At 46.2% G+C, this 21749-nt stretch overlaps 1 protein-coding gene and 1 long non-coding RNA gene across 4 annotated transcripts in view; one reads left to right on the forward strand and one right to left on the reverse strand.

Moving 5' to 3' along the window:
* Positions 1 to 7929, reverse strand: part of MGLL (monoglyceride lipase) — a 121778-nt gene extending 113849 nt beyond the window's left edge. The window contains exons 1-2 of one of the 3 annotated variants that reach the window (XM_053292778.1): positions 7719 to 7929; positions 5987 to 6125 (exon numbers count right to left, since the gene is read on the reverse strand). In XM_053292778.1, the coding sequence (XP_053148753.1) occupies positions 5987 to 6111 (125 nt within the window). In that variant the 5' untranslated portion in view covers positions 6112 to 6125; positions 7719 to 7929. Of the gene's footprint in view, positions 1 to 5986; positions 6126 to 6692; positions 7176 to 7718 lie in introns of those variants that run through there. The other 2 variants (XM_053292779.1, XM_053292777.1) reach the window with 2 other exon arrangements.
* Positions 7240 to 11335, forward strand: LOC128343546 (uncharacterized). The gene is made up of 2 exons (XR_008315581.1): positions 7240 to 7561; positions 10696 to 11335. It is a non-coding gene; the product is annotated as an uncharacterized LOC128343546 (long non-coding RNA).
* The last annotated feature ends 10414 nt before the right edge of the window (positions 11336 to 21749 follow it).

Consider the following 21749-nt stretch of genomic DNA (forward strand, 5'->3'; position numbering starts at 1 on the left):
TTTTGGTCAATGACCAGCAAAACAATGTTATCTCCACCCATATTGCACATTAAGTAGATTATATTATTACACTACAAAGGAACTTTAGCCATATTTTCCACAAATCAAGTTCAACAAGTTTAACAGCTTATGTAGGTGGAACCTAGACATTTGCACAGGTGGAGAAACACCCCAAAGAAATCCATGCACTCTAACATATTGGGGGAAATGCCAATAGTGTGCCATTGCTTGGTATCCACTTTCTCCAAAGCAACCCTTGCTTTCCTCTCTGTGTTACTACTATCTATGTTTCTTTGTGGCATGCACTGGGAGTTTGGAAGGGGTGTGGCACCCAGCAGGTGCAGGTTTGCCAGCCTGTTTATATTTATGTAAACCATGTTGGGAACTTTTGTTGAAAAGCAGTATATAAATATTTGTCGTATTCGTATTTGTATTGCATGAAAAACAAATCTGCAGACACATAGGACATTCTCACAACCCCTAAAATCAGGGTTGGAGGAGGGCTACCCAGATTTCCCTGATTGTGAGAACCCACACTTCCCCCTCCAGCCCAGGATGCTTGTGGCGGGGTGACCCAGATTTTGTACCCAGCATTGTAATGAGGGTGAAGAGAGCAGTGCCCTCCTACTCCGACTATCCAGTTGTGAGAACCCACATGCGACTCCCACCTGGGTTACCTGTATGCACCAGACCCTCATTTACATGACAACCACTGAGAGCTGTGCCTAGAGCAGCTGGTGTCAATGGACACACTAGCCCTCAAAGCACATTCCATACTCCTGAAGTCTGAGCAGCTTTGGCAGGACTGCATCAGCTTTCTGCTCCTTTGTGGCCAATGGGAAGACAGCTGCTGACATCATGAAGCTTTTCCAGTCTGCTGGCAGGGAAGAGGATGCTGGGAATGCATCCAAGCCCTTGGAAGATCTTCCATGGAGGGGCAGGACTTGAAGCAGCAGATTTCAGCAGCAGACTCACTGTCAGCCGTGAAGTGCTCTGGTGGAGCTTGCAGAGCCCAACAGAAATGGTGATTACGTGCTGCATACCACATAATATTCCATCAGGGCTCCTATCCACTTCAAAACAGTCGTGAGAATGAGCCCATATACTCACCTACACTTTACCCATTTCAGACCCAGTATTAACACTTCTCTGTCTCTTCTCTCCTTCCAATGCTCTTCCTTCCCCCGACTCAGCTCTAACACTCCCTAGAAGTTTTCCACAGCCGGCTTTTTACCCTGCATGTCCTCCGGAATGGAGGGGATGCATTCACATTTTGGCCAAATGTACCCCAAAGTCCCTGCAAGCTTCACCAAGTGACAAATAATTTTTATTAAGCTGCATCTTCTTTGATGGGCCAAAAGGAATGTAGGACAGAGAGATCTGAGAATGTTCAGCTCCATGTACCTCCATTTATGTAGGAGAACTGTGTGCATCATGCAACACACAGTTTGGTTTCACAATCAAAACATTTGTCTTTTAAGATTCTAGTCCCTGTAATTGTGGAGAATAGGCTGAAAAGGCGCACGTTGTGTCTGACTGAGGAATAAAAGGAGCCTCAGACAAGTCAGGGATGGGGCTTCTTAAATTCTGCACAGCGTTGGATGCCTCTCAAAGGCTTCTGACTCCTATGCCACAGAGCATACACCACTCTCTCTTACTTGTCCTCCATCTTACTTCTGCATTCCAAATTCTGAAAGCACCCAAATGATACATCCAGAATAAATTAAGCAAAATTGTGTCATTTTGTGTAGTTTCTTCCAGAATGTTTCATTCTGCTTACCCGAAAGAAGGATCTGGAATTCTAGGACACAGAGCGCCATCAGGCCTGCACCTGGAAAATTATCTGAGCGAGGCATCTGAAGGTTAAACCTGCAGGTCCTCAAACTGGACACTCCTGAACATCCATGTGTATTGGCTTTGTGAGTTTGAATGTAGTGGCTTTCTCACTTCATTTTCACATGTGAGGTTTGTGTGTGAAACAGCTGCTGTGTGAAAAATTCAAAAGTTAGCATGTCAGAGGAAGTGTCTGAAATCTAGCAACTTCTGAGTTTCCCACACAGCTCCCAAAGGTGGACCAGCCCTGCACTTAAGAGGGAAAGGGAAATGTGAAGCCCTTGTTACAGTTAATAGAAATGTAACTGTCCCGCGTCCATTTTTCAAATCCTATGAGATTAACAGTGACTCTAGGAAGCTTCATATTATTGCTGTTGCTTGTTTTAAATTAGACAAAAGCCCTGCAGCTTCTAAACGTTAAACAGGGACACCAAGAATGCTTTGGAAGACAGCTAGGCAGGCATGGCCTCCACTTATCTAAGCATTTCAAGATCATCCCATGAAAGTCAGATGCAGTTGACAAATTACTCAGCAACCTACAATCTCCCTCTCACACAGCCATATCCACAATACAACAGGGGCTAAATGTAAATGGCTCCATACACTTAAGAGCCATTTTTAAGTGAGCAGCACTGATTCTATTTACTTTGGTGTTACAAAACTAGGGCAATCTTGCTCTCATTTAACCGCTTGGTGTGTGCAGAGCTCAGAACAGACAAGCTACCAGGAGGAATGAAATGCCAAGCTCTCAACTTTCACTGCCATACTGTCCTTTCATTTCCTGATCAAAGACTTATGTGAACACCACTAATTTGCTAAGAAATTAAACATGAAAGGAGAACGCAATTCTGCAACTCACTGAAGAACACTGTGGGCAGTTAATGATTAATTAGCATTATAATACGTGACAGGCTGGTCTCACAGAAGAAGCTTGTTTTGATACTGAATTTGTTCAGTAGAGGAAATCTTTTGGCTGATGCTAGAATTCTTGTTACAAGCAATGCCAGTACGTTTTCCCTTTGGGTTTGCCAGAGCTGCTACATGCGTCAAGTGGTCGCTGCCTGGTCAAGACATAAGCTTCAAAGACAGCTCCAAATCTTGCTAGGTTTGTCCACTGATTCATACAGGAATCTTAGGATTTAGCCCCTGAAATGGACACACATTCTTAGCTTACCCTATAAAAAGCAGTTTAAAGTACCAAATCTATGGTACTGAAATTATATAAAAGTACCATTTCAGGGCCTGGTAGTTGGGTGTTGAGGAGAACAAAGCCCAAGGGCTGTACAGGTTTTGTATCTAGGTAAAAGGTCAGAAGCTTAAGGCAGGCTCTGAAACAAAGACAAAATTACACTGTTGGATTCTTTTCATGAACAATCTGACAAACTGTGTGCCTGAGGACAACAACCTGAGAGAATCAGGAAGGAGTATGTTTTGCTCAAAGAATTGTTTTGGTGGATCTTCAAATAATGCCTGTGGTTCACAAGCTTTACATCATGTGCTAAATAACTGAAACCAGGAAGAAAATAAAACTTTCACATAGATCAACAGTCCATCCAGCTTAGTAACCTGTCTTCATGTTTAAAGGGATGCATCAACCAATGATCATAAAGCATGAAGACAAATAAACAAATTTGAATGTTAAAAATGACCACCAAAAAGAACACTTATTCATATTTGCCCTGTAGCTTCTCTTCTTCTTTTATATGACTGCTGTTGAAGACAAGTTATTAGGCTAGATGGATCATAAGAACAGTCCCGCTGGATCAGGCCCAAGGCCCATCTAGTCCAGCATCCTGTTTCACACAGTGGCCCACCAGATGCCTCTGGGGAGCCTACAAGAAAGAGGTATGTGCATGCCCTCTCTCCTACTGTTGCTCCCCTACAACTGGTATTTAGATGCATCATGCCTCTGAGGCTGGAGATGGCCCTCAGCCACCAGACTAGTAGCCATTGATAGACCTGTCCTCCATGAATCTGTCTAAGCCCTCTTTAAAGCCATCCAAGCTGGTGGCCATCTCCACATCTCATGACAAAGAATTCCATAGATTAATTATGTGTGGTGTGAAAAAGTACTTCCTCTTGTTGGTCCTAAATTTCCCAACCTTCAGTTTCATGGGGTGACCCCTGGTTCTAGTGTTGTGAGAGAGGGAGAAAAATTTATCTCTGTGCACCCTCTCCACTCCATTCATAATTTTATACACCTTCATCATGTCTCCCCTCAGTTGCCTCTTTTCCAAGGTAAAGAGCCCCAGATGCTTTAGCCTAGCCTTATTAGGAAGGTGCTCTAGGCCCCTGATCATTTTGGTTGCCCTCTTCTGCACCTTTTCCAGTTCTACAATATCCTTTATCACTGGTCCTCACTCACTATGCAAGTTTTATATTCAGGAACGGAGCCGGCCCTGCTCGGCGGCCCCCTCCACGTTTGCCCGTGTGTGTGACATCACACGCATGGGAATATGGCTCGGGCACCAGAGGAGCCCAGAGTGAACTCCCCCCTCCCACGCCCGGGCCACCGAGAGCCCGGGTGAACTATTTGCTAGTTGACATGCAAAGGGGGCATGGCCTGGGCTGCCGAGAGACCGAACGAGCTCTCAGCACGTCATTTCAGGCAGCATCAGCTGCCGGAGAGGACGTTTTCCCCTTTCTCTCCCTCCAGAGAGGGAGAGGAAGGGAAAAATTTTCTATCGGGCAGTCTGCGCTGCCTGAAATAACTAGCAGATAGTTCGCCCGGGCTCTCTGCGGCCCAGGGGTGGGAGGGGGGAGTTCACGCTGGGCGCCTCTGCAGCCCGAGCCATGGGGCTTTGGCAGCCTTTTCCACTGGCGGCCCGGGTTCTTTGAACCTGTTTGCCCAATGGTGGCTCCGCCCCTGTTTATATTCCTATCTTGAGCCTGGCACCAGTTATTTCGCACATCTTACAAAGCTTCTGAACCCCTGAAGTTGGAGAGCTACAAAATTCACTGAGACAGGAAAGCTGAATTTCCACTATTCCTTGGGTAACCATTTTCTACAATGGATTTCTCACCTTGCGTTGCAAAAATAAACAGAGCTTATCCTGTTGACTTGCAGAAAAGACAAAGAATAGAACAATACTCTCACTCTTTTCTGTACGTAACTCTTTTCCATAGCTAGAGCTAGCATTTTTACACAATAAGCCAGTATCAACTCTAACAGGCACAAGAGAGCAATAACTAATAATGAGGAAAATCCACAAGCTAAGTCCATGCAGAACACAATATCCATGCTTACTGAAGCCTAAGATCCAAGTAAAAAGCTATTATTTGTATGGGATTATGAAAAGGAGATTATTGAAAAGGCTGATTAGTTGGTAATTTAACCATTATTCTAGAATGTATCTTTCAGGGTTCTGAGTTTCATCCAAAACCCACAGCCAAGCTAAGGAGGAAAAGTCATCTAAGTGACTCTGTAAACTTAGGAGGAGGAAAATTATGTACAGTATGTGAAACCCAAGCCATTAAACTGGGATTTATAGCCATTCAAACAGGGCTCTGAAGTTTTGACTTGCTGGTTCTAAAAATAATTGAAAGAACTGCACAGCCTAAACCTTCACATAGTTTTTAAAGCCAACCTGTTCACTTAGAATGCCTATTTAAATGTTGAAACGCATGAGCCACGTATTTTTTTCATGATATTTAGTTTCATTGTGTAAAAAACAGAATTGCACAATCCCTTGAGACTCATGTGAGTTACTTTTACTCATGCAAGAAGGCTTATTCTAATGAGTAGGAGGTTGTATGATTTATAACTAGCTTTTCATTTATTGCATCAGCATGCAAGTACTTAGGAACAGCTTACCAATAACTATGCCAGCACATTGCCAGCACAATATTTCAACAAACAAAGCTACTCCAGCACAAATGCCTTGCACTGGGAGCTGCTTGAAGCAAGGATCTGTTCTTCAAAGAACACATTTGGTGTTCTACCATCAGCATCTTCCTATATCACTTCTGCCCAATATTGGTGTTTCCCACAGTGGGAAACATACCAGCGGGGATTCCAGCAACCTCTTGCTCCCTAGGCAAGTTACTTCCCCGTTGTGCAACTATGGTGGCCTAGAGTAGTCCAAATAGGAGCGAAATGGAACAAATGATGCCTTAGTTATTCACTCACAACAATGCACCACTTAGTGCTCACCTTGGTGTGGCTGCTGGCTTCCAGTATCTACAGAAAAGGTACTGCCCATCAGCGTTGACTATATGTGGAATGTCTCGATATGGGACATTTTGAGGAGTCCTCCTTGGGGAACTTTCCTCTGGCATTCTGGAAGAGTGACCTGTGAGGTGTGGGGAGAAACAAGACACACTTCTGAGCAAAACAGCAGGAAAGAAGGTGAAGGACCCATCCAAGAGAGCGAATTCAGAAATCCACTGATACTACCCAAGAACCTCTTTCACTTTCCAAAGATACACAAACCTGGGCTGGATCTCATCTGCTCCTTGCAAGTGCTTTGCAAATTGAAGACTCACATTTTTCTTGGAGAAAATGCTCCAAGGATGGAAGGGAGAAAAAGCACCCCACAACACCGCCTCATCACAGCTTGTATTTTCCTCCCTACTTTCCCATCTGTATTTATTTTCCATCAGTTGAGTGAAGCGGATCTTATTTTTTTTAAAGGATTTCAGCTGCAATCAAGTGCAAATTGTGATGCTCCTGTATGGCTACAAGAAGCCAGCTGCATAAAAGATTCATCATTTCCCCCTTAAAAAAAAAATCTCTTCAAAGAACAGCACAAGAGACACTGTAATGAGGTGACTGACACTGCCTTGTTGCTATGATCCTTTCTGACATCTGCGGAACTGGGGAGGAAAAAGCCCGTTTAGAAGATAATGTCGTAACAAACCTGATTTCATCCTGTGCAAGGTTTTGCATTCCAAAGAGAAGCCGGCATTGCAAGTCAAATGCAATCAGATAAAGCTCTTTGCATGTCGGCGACGAGCCGCAGGAACACCCTGCCTAACATTCAGCACCCGGCTAGAGCCGAGATCAATTCTCCGCCGTGGCAAAAGGCTGAGCCACGACCAGCAGCAGTGCTCACTTCCCACCACTCCTTGCAAGCTCCTGTGCTTTACAGGGGCTGGGCTGGGCTGGCAGCGCTCAGTTCTCAGCTCTCCCCCTCCCGCGCTCCGCTTTGCAACGGCTCCCTCTCTCTCTCTCTCAGGAAACTGGTCTTCATTAATTTACCACTTCTTGTTCATTTCATCACTTTTTTTCTTAAGCAAATGTGTGGGCTAGAGACGGGTGGGAGGAGGAGGAGGAAGAAAGGTGGCGGTGGCAGTGGTGGTGAGAATGATGAAGAGCCGGGAAAGCAACAGTCCGTTTCCCAGTAGCGGTTGCACACACGCGAGCTGGGGCGCGCGCGCGCGCACACACACACCACACACACCGAGAGGAAAAGAGGCATCAAAGGCACCTTGAACACAGCCACTTGAACTGAAAGTTCTCCCCCTGTTACCGACGGGCTGATTGGCTGGCCGCAGCTTGCCACTGAACTTTCCCTCTGGTCACCGACTGTGCGAGGAGGGGGGAAGCAGCAGAAAGCGGGGTGGGGTAAGGAGAGAGCATCTCCGTTGAGATCTATGTTGGGGAAACACCCCACCCCGCCCCCGCCCCCCACGGGTGACTTCCCCAAGCCGTAGAAAGATCTGCTCAAGCACCGCAGGTTTCCAAGAGCACCACGGGCTGATTCCGGAGAAATGAATAAATAATGAGGTAAATAAAGCCGCCGCCGCCACCCACCCCCGCCTTCCTTCCGCAACGAGCACGTTTTGATGGGGCGAATGGGGAGGTCTGCCAGCCTGGCTTGCAGCAGCAGCAGCAAGAAGAAGATTCAAAAAGGGAGCCGCGACCTCCGCAGCGCGATCCGTACCGGATCTAGGCGCTCATTGCCTTGGAGAGGGGTGGTTGTGGTGGAGGCAGAGGGCTGTTTCCAGGTGCTGAACGCGCAGCGTTTGTGGCGTTGCTGGTGGTAGTGCCAGGCGCGGAGCCGATCACTCTATTCACACACACATACAGGCATTGCGAACCGGCTGAGGCGCTAGCAGGTTTATTCTAGGGCAGAAGAAATAAATACCTTCCCCGGCCGGCAGGGCAGGCGCACTGGGGGGAGGGGGCGGAGCCACGGAGGCAGCTGGCGGCGTCTTGGGCCAGCCAGCCAGCCTCGCAGCGCGCACCTGTGGCCCGGGGCGTAGTGGGGGGCGCGCTACCTCTCGGCCTCCCTGGCTCTTGGGCATGGCCATGGCGGGGCTGTCATGGGGGAGCGCCTGCACTTCGGAACGGGCAGCCACATTGCTGCTTGTGGTCGCCGCGCACACGACCTCCCGCCTTGAGTCGTCGGGTGTAGGAGGAGCATGCCTGGTTTGCCAGGGAATCCGCGCTTGGAACAGTGCAGCTGCCTGGGACCCTGTGCCGCCGACTGGGGCGGGGGGTCTTCCTCGTTTCAGGACGGCGCCACCACACACGGCTCGCCGAGGACTGAAAGGGAAGCGGAGCACTCGCGGCGCCTCTTTCACTTGCGCTTGTTTGGGAAATACTGACTCATGGAAATGAATCCAGCACCGGGCTTCCTCCCTCTGCTGCTGGGTGAAGTTGGACAAACTGGAGCAACTCTACAGAACGGGGCGAGGGCAGTATTCCTTGTTACCGGGAGGGCTTCTCCGTTTTTGAGCAGATTCCAGATGAATTGTTGTTATGAGTATTACTAGTAATAGTAAAGCCACCAGCAGCATGAGGGGTTTTTATTTTATTTTTAATTTTTGGCATTCCTAACAAGGGTGTTGCTAGCACAGTGTAGTGTAAACTGTGGAAAAGTTTTCTGATCCAGTACTGACTCTGCTACAAACTATTTGGATTATCTCAAGTAGTTTGTGGCTGCGAACTTAACAGTAATAAGGGCATACGAATACTCTGGAGTGAACTGTAGCAGGGCTGGGGCTGGGATTCTGGGGCCCTCCATGGGATCCCTCCTACCTGGGTTGGCCTGGGAAAGTTGCCCCATCATCCTCCACCACCCAAAGGTTATGGGCACAGGATGGTCTCCAAGATCAGCAGTGGGCCCCCTGGCAGCTTCCTAGCAACCCTGGTCCCTGACACTGGCCCTGGCTGTAGCTCAGTGACGAGGGACATGCACTGTATGCAGAAAAGGAAAATGCTGCCTGTTGGAGCAGGCAGTACTGGGCTAAGCGTACCATTAATAAAGTGGTCAGAAGCCCTTTCCCAGGCACCTCTGCCATCAGAGGTTAGGTGGTAACAGAAGAGAGCCTTTTGGACTGTGATATCCTGTTTAGGGAATGCTCTCTAAAGAGTTGCCATTAGAGATGTACATGAATCAATTTTTTCTTTCAATTTGTATCCGAATTGAATCACCCCCGATTTGTTTTGGATCTGAATCTGCCCATCACCTCAGATTCGATTTGTACCTGAATTTTCTGAATTGATTCGGATTTTTTTTAAAGGGTCCCGAAGCCAAGAGTGGGGTGGGTGGTAGTGCCCAATGGGTGCAAGGAAGCTACCACCCAGATTTCAAAGAAATTGGGCAAAGGTGATTTTTAAAAAGAATTTTTGAAGTTGGCATGTCTTTTGGGCAGATTCAGGACAGAAAAGGGGGTTTGGGGGCAGAAGAGTGGGTCAGGTGGTAGTGCCCCAATGGGTGCCTGCTACCATCCAGATTTCAAAGAAATTGGTGAAAAGGGTGATTTTTAAAACCATTGTTGCCTCATATTGGTCAGAACAGCTGGAGTGTACACTGAAAACTGTTAGGTATTTGCCAGTTAAACACAGAGGCTATTCACACGCGTGTGTAAAACTGGGCTAAGGGAGCCTAGCCTGGTTTTGCACATGGGTGTGAACCGCTAGGAGTGTGGCTGATCTCAGCGGCACCACAGCAGCAAACCTGCTTGTGGAGCCACCCTTCTAAAGGGGGTTAGGAGAGTGAGCGTTCTTCTAGCCCCCCATTTATCTGACTGTGTGTCAGCTGTGGCTGCTTGTGCCCCTCAGGGAGGGGGATCCCCATAATGCACTGCGTACTCTCACGGTGCATTATTGGAGCTCCAAGGGGTAGAGCAACGCAAGGCAATGCACCCCGACCCTCAGAGCTACTGGCAGTAGCTGGGGCTTGTCTGGGCGGGCGAAGAACTGCTAGTCTGTGGAGAAGGTACGTTGAACCAGCCTTTCCCCACAGCCTGCCCTCTAGCCCTTCTCACTGCTCACGAGAAGAGGCTTATATTGTACTACATATAAGAAACACTTAGGAAGGGCAATGGGGAAGGCCTGGAAGGTTTAAAGGAAAGTTCACAAGATTGCGCTTTTTGATATTATTCTCCCAAGACACTAACTAAAAGCACTCTTTTGATGTTTCATCCATATGGAAAGTGGCAGTGCAAGCAGTTTAATAAGTTATCACCTTTAGTTTGGGACATACAGTACTTCATTAGAGATGCTTATAAAGTTGCTGCAATGGTTACTCCAATATCAACATTCCTAGAACTATACAAGTTGACTTTGGTTTAACTCTGTCTATGAACTGCTAGTTGATTCAGCTGTTCCAAGGGAGATCATTTTGAGCTGTTTTGACACTGAAGTGACCACATGCAATATCTATGAAAGGGAGATCTCTGGATTAAATCTGGGGATGCACTGTATAATTGGCACTTTAAAAGATCTTTTTACACACATTAAGATGTGTATAATGATCTATAAAAATGAAATATTGGACAATGTTTGATTATGCTTTTATTCTGTTTTGATTATTTTATTTTGATAATGTTTTGCACAGCCTACTGAAAATATGAGTAGATAAGCCTTCTCTGTTTCATTATCATAATGCAGCCCTTTAATTTTTCTTTCAGATACCTATCAGTGTCTAACAGCCTCTGGCACCTTAAGAACTGCAGTAAACAGTTTTTGAAACGCTAGGCACTGTGCCCAGGTGGATTTCAAAGAGGGAACAAAAGCCAGCGAGAGGAAATGAAAATGCTAACATCAACAACAATACAACAAATGCAAAAAGCACTCTCAGACCACATAAATTATGAAGAGAAATCAAAAGCAGATTTCCCCTCTTTTCTTATCGTTTATATAAAATCACATTAAGGGATTGTTTACTCACAAATAAATTGTGAAAGCAAAATTACATGCTTCCATATAGTCTAAAGTCTTAGAAATCCATGGGCTTCTGTAATAAGCAAGAGTGAGGTTTCCAGTTGAATCAGTCTCCATCCATAACATATAAGGTGGCGAAGTTTTGTTCTAATGCTATGTGGTTACATCAGTTTTTTATTTCATGTGTATGTTCTTCCTGAATTTTTAGTTTATATTTATATTTATTGTTAGCAATTGCTAGTTAAGTCTTTGATTGGTACTGTATGTGACTGATGTTTTATCATTTTCTAGCAATTGTTAACCTTTTGTAGGATTTCTTTATCCTACCATTTAAAAATTGTTTTCTAAGCTGACCATGGGTTGTAAATAAAATATCTATCAGTTGGAGAGGGGCTGTAATGCAACGTGGAAAAGAGCCTTTGACACTTGTTGCCAATCAGTTGTAACTGTGATGCACTGTTTAAAACAGAGCAAGTCTTGACTTCCACATTCAGGGAAGTCAGGGAAATGTGTCAAAGCAACTTTTGCGCATATATGCTTTTGGATTGTAATATGTGTCAAGTCAGGAGTTCCTATCTTGTACTAACAGGAGCAAACAAAGGAATGTGCATAATGACCCAGGAGTCAGTTCCAAGCCCTGACCTGGAAATTAACCCTTCTTCATTCCTTGCACTGAACATCCACAGCCTGGAGATCCACCTGTAAGGCTTCCATGAATGGCTAAAATGTTTGTTACTTAATATGAAAAGCTACCATTGCTCAGGTGTTCTAAGAGTGAGTGCAGATGTCAGCTCCCTGGGTTCAGAAGTTGTGTGCTGAACCAGAAGTGCCGAAAACAAAACAGAGCAAACACTTTGCAAAAGTGACCTTTTTCCAGGATCATAGCATGTCTCTTGTCCTATACATAAACCTGCTCACAATGGAATTGCTACTGGTCATTGCATAAAGAGGTATGAGCTGAGCATGGATAAAGTCACGCAATCATGTGTATCGCATATGAACTGTGTGCTTGTACACTACAGGTACGGAGCTGCCATGTGAACTGCTTTGTTGCTGCAATGCAGAATGTGAAAGAACAGTTCACTGGTGGAAAAAAGAGTGAGGCTCTTGTTGGAGCTGGACCAGGGAGACAGAAGGTGTTTTGCATATGCATTTTCTACATTGGGGGTAGATGTAACACCTGCAGTATAAAAATAAAAATGTAATAAGTTCCAGATCTATAAAAACCCACCTTGTGAAGGGATCCTAGCTACTACATACTAGAACAGCATAGCCCTGTATATACCTTTCCTTCCTTGAAAACCCTGGGGGTACAAAGAATGCAGAATCGACCTTCGCATAGTTTGGATTAATTTCCTTGCAGATTTACCTTTTGTTCTCTGACATAATTGTAGGAGAAATTAATGAGAAGCAGGTGGCTGGCAACTGGTTGAAATCCTGAAATAAGAGCGGCCACCTGAGAAAATTACCTGAGTGAAGGATTGAGGAGTCCCAACTGTGTCCAGTCAGACTACTGTAGAAGAGGCTGTAGGTCAGGGGTAGTGGGACACATGCTTTACATGCAGAAGGTCCCGAGCTGAATCAATAGCGTATCCAGGACAGGCTGGAAGAGACGTGTGCTTTGCTGCCAGTCAGTGAAGACAATATTCAGCTGAGTTGAGAAGTGGTGAGAGTGAGTATAAGGCAGCTTCCTGTCTTAATATATGTATATTCCTGTCTTAATATACAGGTTAGCTAACCCCTGCTAACTTGGCAAAGAGGCACCTTTTTAACGAGGCGATTCTCTTTATTTAGCAGGGGGAGAGTAACTGGCGCTATCCACCCCCAGCACAGTACCTCCAGTGACTGTGGCTGGTGTCGATCTGATGTTTCTTTTTAGATTGTGAGCCCTTTGGGGACAGGGTTCCATCTTATGTATATGTTATCTCTCTCTGTAAATCGCCCTGAGCCACTTTTGGAAGGGCGGTATAGAAATTGAATGAATGAATGAATACTGGCATTGGTAACATGCTGAGAACTGCATGGGGAATTTTTGTGTTAGCAACAACAGCTGGACTAGTTCACTCTTTCATCTTTCTATGGAATTTGTGGAAGCACACGTGGCAAAACCATGTCAGATGACAGCCTTGAACAAGTGGCATGTTTATAATATTTATTACTGGATCATAATTTGTGCCTCTTGGTATGATCCACAAAAGTCTGGTTCCCCAAACAGCTACACACATGAGAGTTTCCACTGAATCATAATGGAAATATCATTTCAATTCCTGCTGATGTCATAATACACTGAGTTGGGGGAAGGTGGCCATACCTACTTTGTGAATCAAATTACCTCTTTATCTCCCCGTGCTTCACAAACAGAAAGAAAGAAGTAAAATGTGCTGTAGAGGCACATTGGCCTCTGACTTAGTTATAAGGGGGATGCACTCCTATTTCCTGGCTATACCAACTTCTGTCTCTGGTTGGTTTACAACATAAAACAAATTAAAAATGAAAACCTTAAAATTTAAAACCACAGTCAAGTTTAAAAATTTGGGTGAAAAATATGACAAACCTTCCTTATTGTCTTGTCCTTCCTCTAAGGGGCTCAGGATGACATACATGGTTCTCTCCCCTTTCCATCTTATCCTCACAACAACCCTGTGAGGTAGGCATGCACATCATGGCTGAGTTGAGATTTGAACCTGAGTCTCACTGGTCCTAGTCCCACACTCTTAACTATTACACTGCACTGGACTCTCACAAGCTAGCTTTCTGATATCTCCTGATGCAGTGAAGGGTTGCTATCTTGTACTGTAGCCCTCTTTATATCATTTACTTAACATGCTGAAATTTCAGTGCAATCTCTGGGTGTCTCAAAAATTCCTAATGGTACATTTGAGGGTGTTTACTCAAAACTACATCATATAGGTTAGTTAGCAATGCTCATTTTGAAAATATACGTTGCCATTCAGAGCTAGCAAAGAGGACTAGGAGATTACTTGCACTTTTTCATCATGTGACCTCTGAGACTCCTGGAGTGCAGAGATGTCTCACTCTGCTTGTACAGACTCAACAAACACAACTGCCAGCCTAAGATAGTGATTATATCTGATATGAAAGGCCAAACTACAAGTTATGCAGGAAATCTATAACTGGATTTCCCAACATTTTGATTCTTGCATAAAAACTGCCTAGAGTGACTGGATTTAATCAGAGCAGGAGTGCCAGGAGAAGAGGGTGTTTAACTCCTGTCCTCCATACCATTTCCCCAGTCTAAATTGTCCCACACGAACCTGCTATTAGCCCTGCTGAGGGTGCTGAGTTTGTCCTTGAGAAGCCATAAAAATGACAATGGAGAAACCATAAAAATGACAATGGAGCTGTATATCCACCCATCAGGGCAGCGCAGGGGGAGAGAGAGAGAAGAATTAGAAGCAAAAAAAAAAGAGGATGATTTTGTGTTTTACAGATTCAGTTGTTGACAGCTCAAGTTCAGATGGTGTATCTAGAAAAAGTAATTTGTGCATTGAGGGGCCTGCCTTGCTGTGAGCTTGATGTTGCTTGTGTATGAGAGAACTCCTGGATGATCCAGCTAAATATCTAAGATTGCCATTTGCTGGGAAGTCATGTGCAATGCAAATGGGGCCCACTTGTGTGTGTGAGGCAGGTGCTTAAGTGCTTTGCTAGGTCAGGATGAACTACCTACGACTGCACTGCATCTTCCGGGATCAAACTCCTCTTGCATGCAAAGAACATTTCTTACTACATTTATATTTGCATGAATGAACCAAAGTGGGCATGCTATTAAGTGGTTAAATGATGGGGAGGGAAATCTTCTTCTAGCACAATAACGAAAACTGCACATAGTCAGATGGGACTATACAGCAGGAACTGGGAGATTCCCAGCGGTGGAAGGAAATAGAAATGAAGAGAAACACAAGTTAATAAGAGCAAGGAAAGACTATGGTGAAGAGCGGGGCACTGGATGAGCTGGTATGGTTGAGAAGACAGAATTGTGCTTGTCACTGCACTTTCACAGCAGGAGTTTGTAAAGGATTATTTCTTTTTGGCAGCCACAGGTAAATAGATTTTATAAGATCCTTCTGCTCTAGTTCACTGCAGCAGCTTCTTTAATTGCAAGAGGATAATTTGATTTGCAAAGTGGATTTAATCAGATGCATGTGCCAAGCCATTTGCAAAACTGCTTAATAGGCTCATGAAGATTTGCTTCACTGATGATGACAATGGAAATGAGAAAAAGAAGAATGCAAGTAGCAGTATTAACAATACATCAAATCTGGAAAATATCAAGATAGGATGACAACAACTAAACTGGTTAGAATGAGCTGTGCATTCCTCTGATTATGGCACCAGGAAACAGTGAGAATGAACAGCAGACAATGGAAGGCAAGAATATGCTTGGAAACAAGGAGTGATGAAGCATGAAGAAGAGGGATCAGCATGCAAGCAGAAAACACCGACAGCTCCAATGACATGTAAACTGACTTGATGGCTGGGAAATCAAGAGCCAGACTCCTGGGGACGCTTTCGGAGCCCATGTATCAATTCCAAAATCAACAAGAGAGAATAGACATTAAGGACTGAACTAAGTTTTGGGTTGATCCCTAGGGGCTCAGCCAGCAGGACAACAGGTGGAGAAGAGCCATGGCAGGTTGTGGGGGATCTTCGACAAGGGCAGCCCATGATATTCTGGTGCCTGAGGCAAGGTGCCAAACTACTGCTTTCCCCCATGTCCATGGTGGGGGTCATCCCCTTTCAAAACTAACTATGGTAAGCTTGAAAGTGGCACAGCAGGTGAGATGGAGGGAAGGTTGCCAGCAGAGGGAAGGTTGTTTCTTCTAAGCTATTCAAAGAGTATGACGGCCACATTCTCTCTTTCCCCTGTGTTGTTTGCGAAGCTTGAAAGGGTCAGATTGGTCCCCAAGAGCTGCTTCAATGGCAGCACCAAGAGGTTTTTCACACCCGGCTTTTAGTTTGCACCTCCTCCAGAATGGAGGTGTGTGTTCCCATATCGGCCAAATTTACTCCAAAGTCCTTGCAAGATATCAAGGAGCACTTCACACACAATTCGGGTTTTTCATCACGCATTAGGAGTGCAGCCCAATTTATATCAGGGTTTAAAAAACCCAATTTTTGCAACAGTTTTGGGGGGCAACTTCGAAGTCACAGAAAACCCGTGGTAAAGCCTGCTGTCTGGGAAAGCTCCAGGGGGGATCTTGCTGCTTTGCTGGCCCCCCAATAATCCACTACCTGAGGTGACCACCTCACCTTACCTCATGAAAGGGCCACCCTTGACCTCCTATGCCAGCCCCTGAGGGGTAGTCAGCTAACTAGCAATGAATGGGAGACCGCAAGGGCAATGACCGACCATCCAGTTGCACGCCTCCAAACCCTTGGGTCCATGAGCAGGGCATGACCCATGCCCCTCTCTTATCCTTACTTCAGGAAACCAGTGTGGCCGCCAAAGGTGGAGAATGCCAGCTACCTGCTCCAGCTGGAAATCTCCCAAGAGGAGTAAAGAGCAAGCAAGCCTCTGGACAAGAGGACTGCTGGAGATTGATGAGAGACAGCAAAGGGGCAATCAGAGGCTGTGATGGAAGACACACTGGTACTAGGACCCTGAAACTACGTGGAGTGCCAATTCCCACAGCCAAGTGTATGGGCCAGGGGCATAGCTCGAGGAGAGGGGGCCTGTGTTTGCCACTCTCCCCAGTGGCCCCTCAGAGTGAGGAAGATCATGAATAAAATAGGGAGGGGTGGAGCTGGGGGGGGTATCCTCAAGAGCTTGGGCCCCCGGGTTCTTTGAACCCATCCACTCAATTATAGCTACACCCCTGGTATGGGCCAAAATGATTAAGAGTTGCAGTCACTCTCAGCACCTCTGGTGTTACTCGTGAAGCCTATGCACACACCCCCAAGATCCATATGAACTCTGCTTCATGGAGAGGAATGTGTGACAATAACCAAGGATGGATGCCTAGAGCTTCCACAAATATAACCAAGAGTTTTTTTGTTGTGTTGAGCAATTGGGCCACAGAAGATAATGTCCAAAAACCATTTTGGATTTTGTGTCACATTTACCAGAAGAACACTTGTTGCCAGCTCTCACTTATTCAAGGCCCAGTGCTATACACACTTGTGGAATCCATCAAAGACCCTGAAACACCCACTCTAGAGAAGAAAATAAACTGCAAAGAAATAGGAGAGATGTCCCTCCTGAACCCCCCATCAGTACCATCAACATGTATGGATGGCCACAGAACAATATTGCACGGATCCTGAAAATGCTCAGAAGCATGTGACCACTCTATTCACTGGTCCACTCCAAGCATAAACAAACATTTGGGTCTCAGAGGAGCTAGAGAGGATCTCACACCTCACTTGGCAACTGCTTGCACTTCATTAGTGAGGCTGGAGTCACAGTGTAGGAACCACGAGAGTGATGTTGGGTGGCCTTTGACTACAGTGTGCAGTGAGTGTGATGGTTTATGTTAAACAGATGCTGGGTGGTCCTTGGCAACAAAGTACAGTGAATGTGCAATGTCTTAACCTTAAGCGAAAAACACATGTGGGGGAATCCCTATTGGGAAGTAGTTAACTCCCTTAAATGAAGACAGTGAAGTCAATGGCAAAGCTCTGACTGATGTTTAATGGCACTGCACATCTACATATCTGTCTTCTACACTATCACTCTGGCACTAAACCAGAAGCAAAAAGAATACATGGAAAGAGTCTCTCATAAAGAAGACATTTCTACCCACTGTAAAATCAGAAAACTAGTTGTGCAGACAGGGGGCCCAGTATCAATACCAAGTCAATTCCTTTCTGCAAGGAACAGAAAAGGAACTGGAATATTAACAAATTAATTTAAAAAAAAATGTTTTGTGTTGCTGTAAACCGCCCAGAGACAGAGGTTTGGGGTGGTATACAAACAAACAAATTAATACCACCTGCACTGCAATTTGTCGGCAATACATTTAATATACTTTCCTAAAGCATCCACCTGACAAAACTCTGCACTGAGTTATTATATAGTTTGCATTTATTTCAATGAGGCTTGAACAAGATAATTTTCCAGTGGCGGGAGTCCAAAATAAACTCCAGGAAATATTCAGAGAAATCTGAATTAGATTCTAAATTGCCATGACAAAAAGACAACAAAACCCCACATTTCCTAAGAGGCTAGAATTCAACTTTGGTGAAATAATGCAGCCCAACAGGCAACACTGTTTTGTATTTGTTCAGTAGGGCTTGGATGAGATTCCTGCATGTGCCAAATTAAAACGAATGAAGCTGTGCTACTGCGGTGCTTAGTGGACTGTAGTGAAAAGGCAGACGCTGAAGTTTGGGCACTAGAGGGCAGAATAACAACTTCTCTTTGTGCAGGGTATCCACAGACATCTTGCAGGATTTGTTTTTGGAGCATTCCTCTGCCATGTGCGTTCCCTGTGTTCCTGTTGTCATCAGGGTCTTTCAGTCTGCAGAAGCTTCCTGTGTTGCAGTGTTAGCTCCACTGCCCTGTCACAAGGTTGTGAGGGGCAGCAGCACTGTTTCCTAGACCGGAGGAGGACCTAAAGAAAGTGCCTAAAGGCAGAACTCAATCTCTGCATTGTAGATACAGACAACATGTTCAACAGATCTGTTCTCTGGTGACATTTCCCCTGTTACCATGGCGGGGCCTTGTGAATACCAAGAAGCTGTCAATCACTTTGGTGATTTTTCAAAACATCTTTCCATTTATTTACATTTATTACGTGGACTGTCACTTAGATTCAGGGCTGGGTGACAGCGATCATCAGCATAATTTCACAAGGAAAAAAAGTCTTTAAAACTGTATGTTTTTATATGTGATTAGAAGCCTGCAGGCCTCTGATGTCACAGTGAGTCTTTATGAATCTTGCTCAACTCATGACTATTGGCTCCAATACTGTGATGTGCTGTCCATGATGTGTGCTTTGCAATCCTTGAGCCACACAGCTGGCTGCTTTTGCACAATGGAGAAAAGGAAGAGACTAGTTACATGCTATATGACTGCTCTCATGGGAAACAGTTGGAGATGGATGTTCAGAATCCTCAAGGTCACCCTCCCACCAATAAACACCGGAAGGCTGAAAAACAAACAAACTCCAAAACACTCAACCCAGCCGTAAGACAATGGCATGGGCCCCCTTCCCTCAGGCGTGGAGCTATTCTCTCTCCTTTGATTTGCCAGTGCTTGTTCTCTTGTCTGGAACAGGAGGAAAAAACAAGGGCTGAACCACCTCATCAAGCCACTTCAGCCTTCCCTGCCTGTTGGAATAATTGTGGGAGGGAGACCTTTAGGATTCTAACAGTTTCCCCTGAGAGCAGCTGTAACATGAAGAGAGATTCTCCTATGCTTTAAGATCCATGAGCAATTCTGGGCATAAGCTAAAGAAGACTGCTAGTGGTATACACTCCTGGGAGGGAATGGCTTTTTCAAACTAATGGCAGAGTGTCCTGTGGGCTGATATACAAGAGAGTGAGCAACCTATAGTGGTACATGCCCTATACTCAAGTCTGGCTCCACACCTATAGTCAGCATGCAGAGGGGGTGGGTGGGGGTGGGACAGCACTGCTGGCCACAACCCCCCAATGCACCATCTAGCTGTGCCCCCCAGCAGCCATGTGTTCAGCACAATATGGAAGGACCTGCCCTTTCACACAAACACTGAATGTGCAGCTGCTGGACATAGCCCGTGGACATATCAGCATTGGGAGCACGGCCATCAGTCACAGTCTTGTTTTCAACTTCTCTCAAACATTCTCTGAATATGAAGCGGGGTGGTGGGTGTGGGGACGATGAGTGAGCAGTACTGTGGGATACCCAGAGGCCAGAATAACAGTGTCCCGGCCTCTGTTGATCCATGCTGCCCGAAGCAGCATGGAAAGTCATCCGTGTTAATGACTATCGTATGGTTGCACAGCTTGCGCACTATAGGGACTCAGAGAGGTCATCTGGGGGGAGGTAGGTTGAACCCTGCTTTCTCCCCCCCCCAGCCCACCCATTATGAAAGTCCTGTGAATAGCCCCAATATCTAGGCAGTCTCCTATATAAAACCTAGGTACAATCTAGTCACCTGTTAGCCAAAAGTCAGATTACATCAAATATGCTAATACAGAGAAAAAGCAGAAAAACAATATAGGATTAAAAGTAGCAGGCTGCTACTTGTTCCTGGCCTCGCTTGCACTGAATTAGCCAACCAGGGCTCAACAGTTCCAGGTTCTGCAGTCCTTTGTTCAAGGCACATCAAAGCATCCAACAAGTTTTTGACTGCACAACTGTTGCACAATATGTAGTTGGACATGCATACAGGTGTCTGTACACATGTGCTTGTTTCTGTGTGAATAGCTGTATATTAGGGATGTGCCCGAATGGTCTTCGGCACCGGCGGGGGTAGTACTTTAAGGGCGGGGGAGGGTGTACTCACACACACACACCCCGCCACATTTCCCCCACCAGCGCTCTGCAAATTTCAAGCCCCTCGGGGCGGCAGCGTTCCTGCCTGCCGCCCTGTTCCCCCCGTCGGCCCAAAGTGGCCGGAAGTTGCGAGCGCGCGTGCGCCCGTCGTGTGTGTGCACGCATAGCAGACAGGCGGGCGCGTGCACGACAGGCACATGCGCGCTTGCAACTTTCAGCCACTTCCGGCCAATGGGGGGAACAGGGCAGCAGGGAGGAACGCTGCCGCCCCAAGGGGCTTGAAATTTGCAGAGCACCGGTGGGGGAAACGCGGCAGGGAGGGGGTGAGTACACCCTCCCCCACCCTTAAAGTACTACCTTCGCTGGTGCCAAAGCACCTAATCCCGCCCCAGCGCTGAAACGTTTCGGAGGCCTTTACAATGGCCTCCGAAACGTTTCGGGCACAAGCCTACTGTATATGTGTTCATTTTAAAAATGAACCTGGGTACAGGCCCCCTCAAATGCAGAGTACAGATAGGAAGTATATTACTGTATGTGTGCACATACTGTGTGAATAACTGTAGCCCTGTTCAGACTTTAAATTCATTCACATGACCACTGGGGCTGGGGAGGGAAGCAGTAGCCTACCCGCCTTCTCCCCACATGACTGAAGTCCGAACAGGGTTCTGCCACCTGCATGCCCAGATAAGGAGCATGGCGGTGAGCAGTGCAGCGAGTGGGAGCCAGGCCACCAGGAACCCCTCAAAGCACCATGCAAATAGCATGATGCATTGGGGAAGTTCCTGCTGCCAGGCCGCTCCCCACCCCCCGCCCCCGGCTCTATGGAAAGGATGGCTGCAGGCAGCCCAAAAGGAGCTGTCGGCAGTCTGAGTGCCCACACGACCTGTGCATGAGGTAGGAGATGCCCGTGTGTCCTCCTACCTCACTTTCAGCCCAGGTAGAAAAGCAGGGCTATGTGGGGGTGGAGTGGCAGGATCAGGAGCGATGCCAGTGCTGCACATGACCAGCTCGATCTGGCTGAGCCCACAGGGATCAAGCGCAGCCCTGTCCTATCCTTGTAGGGCTGGTCGTGGGAACGACCTCACTATGTTGTACAGATGTACAGATGTGTGTACACAGGTATATGGGTTTGTGTGGATGACTGTGCCTCTGTTCATTTTAAAAGTGAACCTGGGTACTGATGTATGGTGCTGATAGAAAGTGTACTGCTGTACCTGTGTTCAACGTGATATGGTCATCCTCACGACCAGCCCTACCGGGATAAGACAGGACTAGCCCAGGTAGGGCAGGTTCTGAGATGCCCCAGGATCACTCTCGATCCCGCCACTCCTCCCTCGGGTAGCCCTGATTCCAAACCCA

The sequence above is a fragment of the Hemicordylus capensis genome, chromosome 2 (assembly GCF_027244095.1).
Source record: "Hemicordylus capensis ecotype Gifberg chromosome 2, rHemCap1.1.pri, whole genome shotgun sequence".
Taxonomy (NCBI): Eukaryota; Metazoa; Chordata; class Lepidosauria; order Squamata; family Cordylidae; genus Hemicordylus; species Hemicordylus capensis.